Below are 15,145 nucleotides of genomic sequence, written 5' to 3'. Positions count from 1 at the left end.
TTCTTCAATGGTTAGTAATGTTAAAGACCTACGACCCAACATCAACTAGCATGCATCCATATAAAGCCAATGTCACCAAGAAATTAAGTACAGGAAATATCAACTTGAAACACTTACAAAGGGGTGCAATTTCTCCGAATTTCCAGAATTTTCTCGAAATTTTCAGCACTTGAAAAACACCTCAAAGCAACCCCTTCACTTCAAATATGCACTCAAAACACTTGGCAAACATATGAAAAATAGAAAATATATATATATATATATACAAAAATTTTAATTACAAACAAACTGAAGTTAATTTTTGAATTTTTTTATCACAAAGCCGATTGCAATCCCCGGCAATGGTACCAAAAATTGATGGCTCGCTAGGTGCCCTAATAATAAAACCACACTAGTTATAGCATGAATTCACGTAGAAAGCGACTAAGTAAGGGTATCGATCCATGAAGATTGCGAAGCTTATGGCAATTAAATTTCAAAGGTTAATTTCAAGCTTGTTAATGTCACAAGATGGTTTGAATAGTTGTTTATTTGGTTGTCACTTAGCATAATTTAAATAAAATTAAATCAAATTCAAAGATTGAATTGACAAGTAAAGGAGGTTAGGAAATTGAGTTCACCGAGACCTCATAATCATGCTCTAATGTAATTAACTTGGAGAAAACAACTACATGTAATGATAAAGTGTAGAAGCATCAACAACTACAACAATTTTCTAGAAATCATGCAACTCAAGACTAAGCATAACACATCTGCAGTTGGCATGGCTCATCCACTTAAACTAGGGTGTGGTATGAGCCATCTTCAAGGTCTTGAATTTATAAGTTTTAGCACATGAAAGCAATTATCTAGCATAAACTATCTTTGGTTGGCATAGACCATCTACCTAACTACATTAATCTAAGAGTGTACAATGGTCCATCTTCCCTTGGCATAATTTATCTAAAGTCATACATAACATACCTATAATCCCATTTCATAAAATCAATCTTCATTGTCACTATAAAGATATCAATAGTACAAGTATATAGACATGGTTCTAAGACAAAAACTACATAGTAGACATACTTATATATATAGTTCAATACGGATCATACATCAATTTAATGTAAGAAAAACACAAATTACAATATAAATCCTCATCTTATTCATGAAATCCATTACACATTATTATTTCGCCAAATTAAATTACAGAAATTACATGACTACTCTGATCAAGGCTACCTCAATCCCCCATGAGGGGATTTAGCTCATCCTGGTGGGGGTTGAAGCCTCAATGGTTGAAGAAGAAGCCTCCATCTTCAACTCCATAGCAACCACTCCCAAGAACACTTAAGAAACTTAGCTATTCCTCACTTTCTCTCTCTAGAAGTCTCTCCAAATTTGAATCCCAAATTTGATATATATAAAATAAAATATAGCTATGTGTATATTGCCCTACTTAGTCAAAATTAGGTTCAAAAACCCCTAAAAATTGTGCATTCAAGTGGAAAAGAAAGAGAAAAGTAACTGAAATTTTAAATCAGCATATTTATTCACAGGTGGGCATCCGGACGCCAAGACGGGCGTCCGGACGCTGAGTATCAAGATGGCTGTCACGGCGCGCACTAGGTGCTGGTGTGCAAGCTTGTTGTACTTGGCGTCTGGACGTAAAACTGAGCGTCTGGACACCAAATTGTTTGGCTACTGGAATTTTATTTCAAATTGCAATTGCTATTGCTGGTCCCGATTTGAAAAGGGCGTCCAGACACTAGAAATACACTTAAAGCTTGCATCCGAACGCCAACCTTGCTCTTCAAGGTTGAAGTTCCTCTTTCTTGCTTAGCTTCCTGGGTCTAACTTCTTTCTCAGGCTGAGTATGCTCTTGGACTTAGGTCCATTTTGCCAGTTTCCAATGCTCGCCAAACACCTTATTCATTAAAACCCCTTAAAATCCCCTTTTTACGCCATTTTGGAGATAAGCCCTGAAAATAACAAATATACGAGAAAGCCTGTAAAACATACTTTATTAACACGCTAAATATACTAAACCATGCACTTAAGGGTGCTTGAATATGCAAAATTTGGCGTTTATCACTAAACATGTCTAAGGGTTATATTTTGAAAAATATTTTTAACCTATAATTACAAATTTTATTTTTGAATCTGTAATTGCCAATATTTTTAACTTGTAACATGTATGTTTTTAAGTAAACAGAGGCAATCAAGTGTATGTTACCAATATGTTCAAAACTAAAATATGTGCATATAGAAGAAAAGCATCATTGAAGGTATCTCATTCAGACAAAAATCCTGGAAAACACTTCTACAATTGTCATAATGGAAGATGCGCATACTTTAGATGGTTGAGCCCTAGGGATGAACTTGCACCTGATGTTGTTGCTAATGTGAATGCTGCTAATGTCAATAATGGAATCAGGAATGATATTATAGATGGTTTAATGTCTTTGACAAGATTAATTGTGTATGCAAGCATGGACATTTGTATTGTAGTTGTCCTAACAATGTTCATTGCCTTTCTATCTAAATAAAATTATGAGTAGTGTTCTATTATAATCATTGTGTACTAATGCAATTACAACACAACTACAATATCAAAGTATGCATACAACCTTTAATTAAGTCACAACCAATTTTCAAATCAAAATATAATCATCGATATCACAAACATTAAAAGCCAAAAAATAACCCATGAATACCATTACCAACTACCACATAGACCAAAGTTTAAATATCCCTTCAAATTCATTACATAACCAAAAAATACTATTGAAGTTGCATAACCCAAAAGTATCCATAAAATTCATTACATATCATTTACTTGCATAACCCAAAAAACTGTGCTATGTGTGAAATTTAGCTTGTGCAAAAACTTATGTTAGCACTGTGCAAAAAGTCATGTTTACGGTATACTATGTCCTACTTCCTATTGTAAGTAGAGTGGTGCAACATGGAATCTGAATGCCTTGTGTTGCTTTTACTGGTTTCATATTTATTGAAGTTGAACATAATCCCTGAATAACAAGGACATAAATAAAAATGCATTTATACTTTTACCTATTAAAATAATTAATCTCAAACATAAATGAATTATATACCTAAGTGCCTTGTGTTGTTAGTGCTGCTACTGATGTTTCTGCTATCCTACTTCTTGAACCCTAAAATGAAAACAAAGCTTCACAATATAAACATAAACTAAAATATACAAAGCTTTACATTATAAATCAAAACTTTAAGAGATGAATTAAATACTTGAGAACCTTGTGCTGCTGCTCCAATCCTTCTGGATTTTCTTGATACACTTTTCCTCCTTACTGTTGGGGCTGTTGATGATGATGGGCCTACTGTTGCTGCTGCTTTTGCTTTTATTGCTTTTGCTTTTGCTATTTTTGCTTATGCTGCAGTAGGAGCCTTTTCACATCCCCTCTTGTTGTGTCCAAACACACTACATATGCTGCAAGTGATAACACTTAACCTTCGAGTTGCTTCTGGTTCACCAACCTCCCTCTTTCTTTTCACTCTAGGTCTGCCTATTGGTCTTTTGAGAACTGGTGGCTCCAATGGTGCTTTGTCAACATCACTCCACATAGTCTCATGATGCAATGGGTGTATAAAAGTACTATAAATCTTTGCATATGTACTCTTGCTGTAGAAATCTAAACAAAAACTCTCAAAATCATGCCTTGTGTGTGTAATAGCTCCAACATGCATGCCTGCAAGGCACTCCAAACACTTGTCATTCCTCATAGCAGCAACTCCTTCCATCTAGCTTCATAATATAAGACATGTGTATCCATTTCTGTAATGTGATACAAATCCCCACCAGGCCATATCAGTTCACATGTAACAGCTTTAGAGATGTTAGAGTTCATTTTTTTTCCTAGCTTTAGGCACTGTTGTATTTGTCCACTCTACTGTCCTTTGAAATCTTTTGCCAAACTTGGACATTAGCTTTGTTGCTATGCATTCCAAAATTGCAGTGATTAGTTTTTGTCTAATATTCCTAAGCCAAGAATTATATGACTCCACATGATTGTTGGTGACAAAGTCACACTTTGCCCTAGGATCAAATTTGTGTCTAGCCCATGTTTCTAAAAGATGTTCCATCAACCAATTGTAGCCCCCCCCCCCCCCCCCCACCCAAATTTGTGACTAGCCCATATTTCTAAAGGATGTTCCCAGAATAATTTTTTGTACTTCACACCAGGTTATTGTGTCCTAAAATTGGCACAGATATGCTTGCAACATCTCCTAGTAAGTACCTACGGAAAAATAGCTCCCAAAATTCTTTTTTACCCATCTGACATAAAGGTCCAAGAAATATCTCCAATTGTATCACCAAGGAACTTGTGCAAGTGATCTAAAAACCATTTCCAACTGTCCTTTGTTTCAGATTCAACAATGGCAACAACAAATGGATACAACCCACTATTCCCATCAAGTCCTATAGCCCTAAGTAAAGTACCCCCAGAAGGTCCTTTTAAGAAACATGCATCAATACTAATAAAAGGTCTTCACCCATTAATAAACCCATTTTGACATGCAGCAAATGATAAAAAAAATTCTCTTAAATTTTGGAGGCTTAACTTCACTTTTCTTTATAAACACTAAACTGGTTAGATTTGTTTTCACCAACTCAGCTGCAAACTTTCATAACTTTTCATATGACTTAGTATGGCTCCCCTCAATCTCCTCTTTTGCTTTCCTTTTAACCCTCGAACAACTTATATCACTGACAATTGTAAGAAACTTCTCTCCAACTTCCTGTTTCAAATCCTTTATGGAAATGTCATGATTCTTTCTGAACCTGTCTAAAAGCTTTTTTGCAATAAAGGTAGAAATCACACCTTTGTTCTTAAATGTTTTGACGCAACAGTACTGTTCTGGGCCAACTTTTCTTATCATAAAAGTCATTTTATCAGGCAATAGGGCTGCATGAATTCCCCAATTACAGCCTGTATTCCTACAACAACAGGTAATTCTTTTCCTTTCATTTTTTTTCCTCACAAGTTTAAAACCTTTTTCGATAGAATATTCTACCAAGACATCTCTGAAGTGGTGGATATCATCAAAGATATAGTACTTATCAAATACAATTTTACCCCCCTCACCGTATTTGAATGGCTTTCCTTTCAAAGCTCTGCGCAAATACTTCATAGTTATATTTCTATAGTTTATGTTTCTAATTTTATTTTTGCCATTTTGACCCTTACATCTTTCTCTTTCCTCCTCACTTTCACTTTCTCCACTCACATCACAATTCTCACTATAATCAGAAAACTCACCATCACTATGCTCTGAAGTCTTATTCTCCAAGTGAATATTATCCAAATTGTCATCTCCCAAATTATCAACTCCCCATCCCTCATGAACACCAGTCCAATCTTCATCATCACTGTCAGAAAAACTATACTGAGAGTCTCCTTCACCACCATCACTCCTCTCATCACTCCCCTCATCTAACATCAATGTTTCATTTAGAATGACTTCATCAACATCACTATCTCCCCCCACCTCAAAGGCATTATTAGAGCCTACACCATTACTGCATGAAGCTAAACAATACTGAACAACTTCAACAAATATGTTTATATCCTTACAACCCGTCATCATCTCAAACATGATGATTATATTTTCATCCAGTTCTAAAAACATTCTATCAGTACAATCAGGATTTTGAAAATAAATATTAAATGTTATAGAAACTTTCTCAAGACACACTTCATCACGTAGTAAGTAGGTAACATGACTATTCAGTAACACATAACTATACTTTTTAGGATAAATATTCCTATCACATGTATGTGTCCGTCATAGTGAACAATGATATCATGCAAAGTATCAGATACCATTTGAATCTACAAAAAAATAAAATAGAATAGAATAGAATAATTATGCTAAGAAACAAACCTAATTGCTAATAGTCAAAATTAAGGATGGTAACAATAAAAGCAAAGGTCAACAAACATGGTAACAATAAGCAAAAACCCATCAATTAACCTTAATCCAGCAAAAATAAACATGCTAACAGTAAAAACCAAAGGTTAATTTACCCAAATTAGGGTTAATCCAGCAAAAATCCCATCAGTTAACCCTAATTAAGTATAGGGTTTTGCTAAAATTAGGGTTAATTACACCCTTATTCCATGAAAAAAAAAAAAAAAAAAAAAGATCATAATTCTAGTAAATAATAACATGCCGAAAACAAAACAATAACATAGCAACGATAAATAACCCTAAATTAAGGTTAATGAACCCTAATTTTGGGTCATTTTAGTGCTAGGTAGCCCAAATTAGGGTTAATCCAGCAAAAGGCCCATCAATTAACTCTAATTAATTATGGGGTTTTGCTAGAATTAGGGTTAATTACACAATTATTCCACCAAAAAAAGAAGATCCTAATTGCAAAAAAGAAAATAATAAGATGCAAAAAAGAAAACAATAACATGCAAAAAAACAATACAATAACATAGCAATGATTAGATTAGGGTTCTTAGAAAACAACCTGAGATTAGCGTGCAAACGACTCTGAAATTGGTCAATTGTACATGGAAAAGGCCTGAAATGGACTTGATTAGTATGTAGTTGGATGGAAGGTATATGGGTTTGATCAGTGATGTATGTGGATGGACTGGAACTAGGGCTTGATGGTATGAAGTTTGGACTCTAGAACTACGATTCTGGAACTAGGGATTCATGGTTTTGTTAACATGGTGGCTCGTATCCGTAGAGAAGAGAGAGACAAAAGCGTCCCTTCAGATAGAGATAGTGCACAGAGGGTGTGTTCGTATTAGCGGGAGTGTGGTTGGTAGTGGGTAGGTAGGAGTTTAATTAGGCGAAAATGAACATAAATGATACTTAATTTCGAAAGATATTTGAAGGTAATATTTGACCAAACCTAAATGGTGTCAGTAAAATTAATCCTAAAATTTTTAACTTAGACGATTGTGACCATAGTTAAAATTTCACATGCTTCTAGAATAGCATATTTTTACACGAAAATATTTACAAGACTTTCGTGTCACCAAACTAAGCGTATCACCCATTCCGGATTTTTGACGATCGACATTGACACATTGACCGTAAAGAAGTTACAGCCAATGCGAGAGAGAGAATTGTCAAATGGGACGCTGAAAAGAATTCATTTTTGATTAATATCGTGAGCTGTACGTGAGTATTAAAAAAATAAAATAAAACAAAATAAAAGTCAAACTTAAAAGGCTATGAAAGTTGACTTCCGGAGGCGTAAAATGCTACAAGAACAGTGACGTATGATTCTTTTTTGTACAAACCGTCAACATATATCTCTCACACAGCGCGCGCACACACACTTCATTTTGTCAACAAAGTTTATCTTCTCCTCTCTCTACCGCGTTTTTCCATTTTCTAATCTCTTTACTTTCCAAACCCTCTGTTTTTGGTCTCCCGTCCTAAACTCTTCCACTCCTTTCTTCATCTTGACTTGTATATCACCTCCACATCAATCTCTCTCTCTATATATATGTATATGTATATGTATATGTATATGTATATGTATACATCAACAAAATTGAAAGAAGCTGAAGGTAGATCGTAGTCGGAACTTGAATTTTGGCGATTCAATGCGGAAAAAGGTACGAATTCAGATCTCTGAGTTGTTCGTTTTTCTTCGTCAATTACAGAAATTTAACTAAATTTTTTGATTCAGTTTTAGATGTATTGAGAATTTCTAGTTTTTAATCTTCTATCTGAATTAGAAGATTTGTTTTCAATTTGATTATGAGCTTCTTATGAGGTTTGGTTGAAGGGCGTTAGAGATAACAATCTTCTTGATATCTGAGGATCACGAAGTCTATGATAGCATTTGATTTGCGTAGTTTTTTCTGTTGATTAATTTCTAGAACTTTCTCTCGTTGATTCTGTTTGTTTATTGTTCCCTCTCTTCTGTGTTCAACGAAGATGAGTAGTTTTGAGAGTTTTTACTTTTTTTATATTTTTAGACCCCAATCAGTTTTAATGCGAAATGACCAAAAAGTATCATTTAACATTTACAATTTTGTTCAAAAAATTTAACACTTAGCGCCCAACTTTTTTGTTTTTTTTTTGGTACACCTATATATAAATGGTACCGAAGCAAAACATTAAGCATGCATAATATTTTTTATTAACTCCTTGTGTTACAATATCTCGTCGATTTAAAGATATTTTACTAAACAACTCCATCCAAACACAACTCGTTTAAAAATTATGTCAGATATTCTCAACACTAAATCGACCTGTTTATTAAACAGGTTATAGGTATAACCCGTTTAATGACGTATTTGATAAAATAAAATATTTTATTATTTAAATTATTAAACAATAAATAATCAAACAATAAATCGTAAAAAAAAAAATGTTTCAATCCAACCAAATTATTAAATAATCTCTAATTTACAAAATTAGATATTTATTTTGGAATTTAAATAGAAATTTGTTTTAAATAGATATTTATTTATGATACATATAGTTAAACGGGTATAAATGAGTTGCACGAATTGAATCTCTCAATTTAAACACGACACGATTAATTAAACGAATTAATCGTGTCAATTCATTATGACCTGAATCTATTTAAAATCAATTCAAACATATTTGATTCGTGTCATGTTGGAGTCATGTTTACGGATAATTAAACTTTGCCCCCTCATTTATCTAAAATAAAATATCATTTGTTTGTTCCCATTTTTTTACTTGTAGAGTAGTTCAATATGTGGTTTGGACCATGTGGTTGGTGGGGACTCTAAGACCCTCTTTTCAAATTGTGTATAACATCACGGTACTTTGCAATGCCAATTCATAATCTGTCATGTCACTTATTTAGAAAAAAACGATAAATGATTGATTTTATCATTTTTAGTGGTGAGTAAAAAGTTGATGAAACTTTTTTTATAATAGTGAAATTCACTTTAATTTTAGAAAATTTTAAAATAAAAATAGTGAAATTATAAATTTCTATTTCTTTACATAACAAATCTCAAATTTGAATAAATGAGAGTGTTTTTCAATAATCGGGATGTTCAGAATTTTTGTTTCGATTAATTTACAGGACTTGTATAAAGTCACCTGTTCTTTAAAGAATTGATCTTACTCGATGAGAATCGAATATAAAAAAATGTTTCATGAGACACCATATTCCGGTACTTCTAAGTATTATTATGTGGTGTGGGAGTAGGACAAGTGGCTGCTGGCCTGGCCATTGGATGTCATGGACCACATGTTCACAGCTGAAGAAGCAATTTATATTGTGAACGGAATGTTAGAATTTTCACTGCTTTCCTTTAATCTCAAATCTACTGTAGGCTCCATAGTCTTGTTGACCGTTCACTGCTTATTGGTCGGACAGGTGGGTCACATCTGCCTTTGAAAACTTTATGATGCACGTCGGTCCTCGAATTTAGGCGCCACTTGTGTTCTAGAAACTTTTAGTTGGATTGATCAATAATAACGTGGACCCTTTTTAAATTACTGTTCTGAACCATTTTTTTTTTTTTTTTACTATGTGTTTATCTGTTCCTATAATTATTTAAGTATGATACTTATATATATTATTTTTGTATGCCGTTTATTTATTTTTTCTTTTCAAAACTGAAAAAATATTTGAAAAGAAGACGTGACATGAAATTAGGATGTGAAGGAAATCTATAAAACATTGTTTTGGTGCATAAATGCTACACTAAACACTTAACGCGAATCCTGTATTGCGGGTCTTCCACCCTGTTACACCAAAACATCACTATTTTAATGTTGTTTGATATACAACATGGCCAGCGGCAGCTATTATCAGTGACGGACTCAGAAAATTTTGTGAGGGGGGCCAGCTTTTTAATTTATGGATACAAAATTATATAATGGGTTCATTTTTGTAATTTTAATAGGGTTTTTTTCATAAATTTTAAAAATTTTAAAGTATAAAATGAAAAAAAAAAAAAAATCAGTGGGGCAAATTATAATTCTAGTAGGGGCATCTTCATAAATTATCAAAATTTGATGTATAAAATGCTAAAAAAAAAGAATCCAGTAGGGGAGAATTGTAATTTTAGGGGGGCATTTTCATAAAATTTTAAAAAATTAGGGTATAAAATGAAAATATTAAAAATCCAGGGGGGGCAGATGCCCCCCGGTCACTTGCTGGGTCCGTGTTTGGGTATTATCAAGGTAAATGAAATATTGTGATTGGTTGGAGGTATTTAACAACGGCCACTCCTGAGGTAGTGTATAATTTTTCTTTTGCGAGATTCCAAATAATTAGATGATACATGAACATACATACTTATAGGCCACTTTTTTTTAGTTTATTTGTTTATTTGTTTGTGGTTGAATAAAATTACTGTTTGTCTGTATACAAATAAATAAAATATATTACATATGTATGTATGCATATGTATATATATGATTTATATTGGTACTAAAATTACAAGTAGTTTGGTGTGAAACCAAAGGAGATCTAATTTGACTGTGTGTAGTGGCATAATGTGAACGCTGGGTGTGTGTCAAAGAATCGATTATTTTCTTGTTTTGTCATCCCTAGTTTCACTTTCGCTTTTTTCATAATGGATCTGCAATATTTCTGTTGAATTTTGCTTCCATATTAAAATAATGAAGAAAATGTCAATTATATATTACCCAAAGAGTGCTAAAAATGGTGCTAGGTAAGGTAGGTAGACCAACTAAACAAAATAAAGAGAATTGATGGTAAGTGACTTATGACTTTTTGCTTTTGTTTTATCTTTTTTCCCTGATAGGTGGTGGGGTTGACATTGATTGAAAACAAAGTTTTACCGTACAATTGGATAAATAGGACGGAAAGAAAAGGATAGCACCATTAGGAGAGAAAAAAAACTGAGAGGATATTATCAACCTTTCACTGTGTTTGATAATTAAAAATGAAAAATAAAGAACGGGTTAAAGTGCCAAAAAAAAAAAAAAAAAAAAAAATCCTCTAAATTATGTTCAAATTTGCAAAGGACCTCCCTAGAAGTATATTTTGTGCATAAAACCTTCTTAACCCATCACATTTTATGCAAAATACCCCCATACCTAGGCTACTTTTAATTAAATGACCATAATGTCCTTTCTTGAATTACACGTAATTATTTTTCTTATTAAAATAAATTATGAAAAAAAGAAATTCATATTTATTTTAGATAAATGGTAGTTACAACTCTATTTATTATTTTCCCATTTTTATGATAAATTGATACTAATAATAAAATTAAGGTAAATGGTTTAATTTATACTTACATAAGAGAATAGATAATAACAATAACTTGATAAGAAATGAAAATTTTTAATGAGAAAGGGTAAAATGGTCTTTTGTGATAGATTTGTCCTTGATTGCAACAAATCAATAGTTTAAGAGGAGGCAGTTTTAGTTAGGGGGTTATTTGCAAAAGGATAGTAGTTCAAGCGGGTTTTTTTTGCACTTTACCCTAAAAAAAATGATATTCATGACTCACTTATTTCAACCTTAAGTCAAGTGAATAATTTAATGACAAAGACTCTCACCTTATTATCATCTTGGGAGTTCAAGAGATCGAATAATTAGAAGTGGATCATAGAAAGAAAATGAAGTAGTGTTTTATTATCTGAATGGGGAGGGCATAACACAAGTTCAATATTTTTGATCTATTTTGTTATCCATTTTCTTAAAACTTCTCTCTTTTTTCTCTTTTGTTTCTGAGTTACTTTTTGTTCAACAAATAGCTTACTTGAAGACCTCAAATTGTTTCTCTATTCTGAATATAACATCTTGTATTACTTCTTATTGCCACTTACTTGTACATAACCAGTCCTGTTTAATTCCCATCCTATACAGCTTCACAATCAACATTAATGCTAGTAAGACAAGTTCCAATTCATCCCAAGAATGAAAAAAGCAATCCTATCAGTAGTCCCAACACTATCTATTCTGCTGTTGCTGCTAGATTCATCGTTGGGAGATCCAAGAACCCATATGGTTCAAATCAAATGTGGGAACCAACTTGAGCACAATTCCACAGCCTATGTCCCAGCCTTTGTTGCTACAATGGAGAACATCAGTGAACAGATGCGAATTTCTGGATTCGGAACAGCTGCTAAAGGCTCTGGACCGGACACTAACTATGGACTCGCCCAATGTTATGGGGATCTCTCTTTACTCGACTGTGTACTGTGCTATGCCGAGGCACGTACTGTCCTCCCTCAATGCTTCCCATTCACTGGGGGACGCATTTTTCTTGACGGTTGCTTCATGCGAGCAGAGAATTACAGCTTCTTCCAGGAATATGCCGGACCTGAAGACAATGCCTTGTGTGGGAATACAACACAGAAGAATTCTACATTTCAAGAAACTACGAGGAGGGCTGTATCGCAAGCTGTTTCAGATGCATTAAACAATAATGGCTATGCACGGGCTCAGGTGGCAGTGTCGGGGACAGCAAACGAGTCAGCCTATGTCCTGGCTGATTGCTGGAGGTCATTGAATTCGAGTTCTTGCAAGGCATGTCTAGAGAATGCATCTGCCTCGGTATTGGGATGTTTGCCATGGTCCGAGGGGCGGGCATTGAACACCGGATGCTTCATGAGATATTCTGATACGAATTTCCTGAATCCTGAACCGGGGGGAAATGGACTATCAAGAGGTAAAAGAAATGTAATTATTATCTAAATTTGAGCACAAATGAATTTATCAGCAGGTGTTTGATTAATTTTAAAATAGAATCATGGACTATAGTTGATGGCATTTGCAGGGACCATAATAGTGATAGTAGTTGCAGTTGTCAGTTCTGTGGTTGTTTTGGTTGTTGGGACAGTGATTGGAGTTTATATCTGGAAGCACAGAAAAATACAGAAGAAGAGAAGAGGTATGTAATGTGGCTTTTTGCATATTACTATTATTTTTCCCTTTCAAACCTCTCCTATATAAGTAGTAGTTTAAAGTCTCCCCAATTTAGGTACTATAATTGTGTATCGGTAAGGTTGCTCGATTGTGACCTAGAGGTCACGGGTTCGAAACGGAAACAGCCTCCAAACCCCACAATGGGGATAACCATTTTTAGTTGTCCAACAAATAATTTAGGTAGGGATTTAAGCAAAAATGAAGACCTTATCATGTTTCCTCATTTTCCTGTTTTGTCATTCTCTAATATCCCAGGTTCAAATGATGCCGATAAATTGGTGAAGACCCTTCATGACAGTAGCTTGAACTTCAAATACTCTACGCTTGAGAAAGCCACTGGATCTTTTGACGAAGCCAATAAGCTCGGGCAAGGAGGATTTGGAACAGTGTATAAGGTAATTTGTCTGGTGATCCATATCAAACATATTATGCTACTCTTTTGTTTTCCCTAAATTCAATTCGATTCACATGTTTAACAAATTAACTCTACTTCAGGGTGTTCTGCCTGATGGAAGAGAGATTGCTGTCAAGAGGCTTTTCTTTAATAACAAACACAGAGCAGCGGATTTCTACAATGAGGTTAACATTATTAGCAGTGTGGAACACAAAAATCTTGTCCGGTTATTGGGATGCAGTTGTTCGGGACCTGAAAGCCTTCTTGTATATGAATTCATGCCAAACAAGAGTCTTGATCGCTTCATCTTCGGTGAGTACTAAAATTTTAAGTCGAAGTTTGAATTCTGAGGTCATCTAAATGGCTTCATTTTCTTTAAAAATGACCAAGAATACTTCAATTATCAATTGCTACTACTCAGAACTTACATTTCAATACTGTGCCAACACTGAATTGACAGATTCAATTAGAGGTAAAGCACTGAACTGGGAGAGGAGATTTGATATAATCATCGGAACAGCAGAAGGGTTGGTCTACCTTCACGAAAACTCCAAAAACCGAATCATTCACAGAGATATAAAAGCAAGTAACATCTTGTTGGATTCAAGGCTTCGTGCTAGAATCGCTGATTTTGGGCTGGCCAGGTCTTTCCAAGAAGACAAGAGTCACATCAGCACAGCTATAGCAGGAACACTGTAAGTATCACATTGTTCATCATTGATTAAATAGTAACAGAAAATGAAATTTCACCAAATTTAAAGATTGAACACTCTGTTTATCAACTTATACGAATATGAAGACCGAATCAACAACATGGCCTTTAATTTTTTCTTGAAATGGCAATGATTTAATTTTTCAAATCTGCAGAGGATATATGGCTCCGGAGTACCTAGCACATGGCCAGTTAACAGAAAAGGCAGATGTGTACAGCTTTGGTGTGCTTTTACTAGAGATTGTTACAGGAAGGCAAAACAACAGGAGCAAAGCCACGGAGTACTCAGAAAGCCTAGTCACAATTGTGAGCACACAAACTCCGTTTCTCTTCCATAATTAAATCTTTTTTGCAGCACTTTCATACATGTGAATTAGCCTCTTATCCTCATTCGTTTATCATCTTATTCTGGATGAAACAGGCCTGGAGACATTTCCAACAAGGGACGGTGCAGGAACTTTTTGACCCTAATATAATGCTGCATAATTATCATAACAGCAGCGTCAAAAATGAGGTTTTGAGAGTGGTGCATATAGGACTTCTGTGCACTCAAGAAGCTCCATCACTACGGCCCTCAATGTCTAAGGCGCTAGTGATGCTGGCAAAGAAGGATGAACAGCTTCCCGCGCCCACTGTTCCCCCTTTCACAGACGAAAAGACCATGGAACTTAATGACATGACTCAGAACCCGTGTTATCCCCTCAATGCTGCCAATTCTGCTTCCATTGCCAGTGTCTCCCATAGTTCCTTCTACCCCAGGTGACACCCTAGAGGACCGACAATGGAAGATTCACAGAAAAGTTCTCACACTTCATCGGCATTCAAGGGAAAAAAGCTCTCAAGTATCTGAGTTTGATCGTGCCCTTGCTCGACTCACATGTACACAGTAATCAGCAGAGGGCATGGTATACAGTCTCTTTTAACAGTATAAAGAATGTGGATTGGACTTGGTTACAAAAATAGAGTTGTGTAAAGTTTCAGGGCAACAAAGACTCACCCTTTCCAAGTATTCTGGTGAACCAGAATTTAGAGAAGGTACCAACCCTGTATACTTAATATTGTGATTCATTGATCACAAGTTTTGCTCTTACCCTTTTAATATTAAGTTTGTCCAATATATTTTCTTTTTTTCTTTTTCTTA

At 34.5% G+C, this 15,145-nt stretch overlaps 1 protein-coding gene across 1 annotated transcript; it reads left to right on the top strand.

Annotated features, from left to right (window-relative positions):
- The first annotated feature begins 7,289 nt into the window (after nucleotides 1-7,289).
- LOC132303097 (cysteine-rich receptor-like protein kinase 2) lies at nucleotides 7,290-15,145 on the top strand. Its single transcript, XM_059800185.1, has 8 exons — nucleotides 7,290-7,613; nucleotides 11,837-12,641; nucleotides 12,750-12,863; nucleotides 13,154-13,293; nucleotides 13,394-13,604; nucleotides 13,753-13,987; nucleotides 14,160-14,310; nucleotides 14,426-15,145. The coding sequence occupies exons 2-8, from the start codon at nucleotides 11,888-11,890 to the stop codon at nucleotides 14,765-14,767; spliced, it is 1,947 nt and encodes a 648-aa protein (XP_059656168.1). The 5' UTR covers nucleotides 7,290-7,613; nucleotides 11,837-11,887; the 3' UTR covers nucleotides 14,768-15,145.

Source organism: Cornus florida, unplaced genomic scaffold (assembly GCF_030987335.1).
Source record: "Cornus florida cultivar Cherokee Brave unplaced genomic scaffold, ASM3098733v1 CherokeeBrave_3.0.0_Hap2_Chr04, whole genome shotgun sequence".
NCBI lineage: Eukaryota > Viridiplantae > Streptophyta > Magnoliopsida > Cornales > Cornaceae > Cornus > Cornus florida.
Note: the sequence above shows the minus strand (reverse complement) of the source record. Positions and strands in the feature narration are given on the sequence as shown.

Coding starts and splice junctions, on each gene's coding strand:
- LOC132303097 (XM_059800185.1), top strand. CDS start 11,888: ATGAAAAAAGCAATCCTATCAGTAGTCCCAACACTATCTATTCTGCTG. Junction 13,988..14,159: donor ACAGCTATAGCAGGAACACT/GTAAGTATCACA, acceptor TCAAATCTGCAG/AGGATATATGGCTCCGGAGT. Junction 14,311..14,425: donor CAGAAAGCCTAGTCACAATT/GTGAGCACACAA, acceptor TGGATGAAACAG/GCCTGGAGACATTTCCAACA.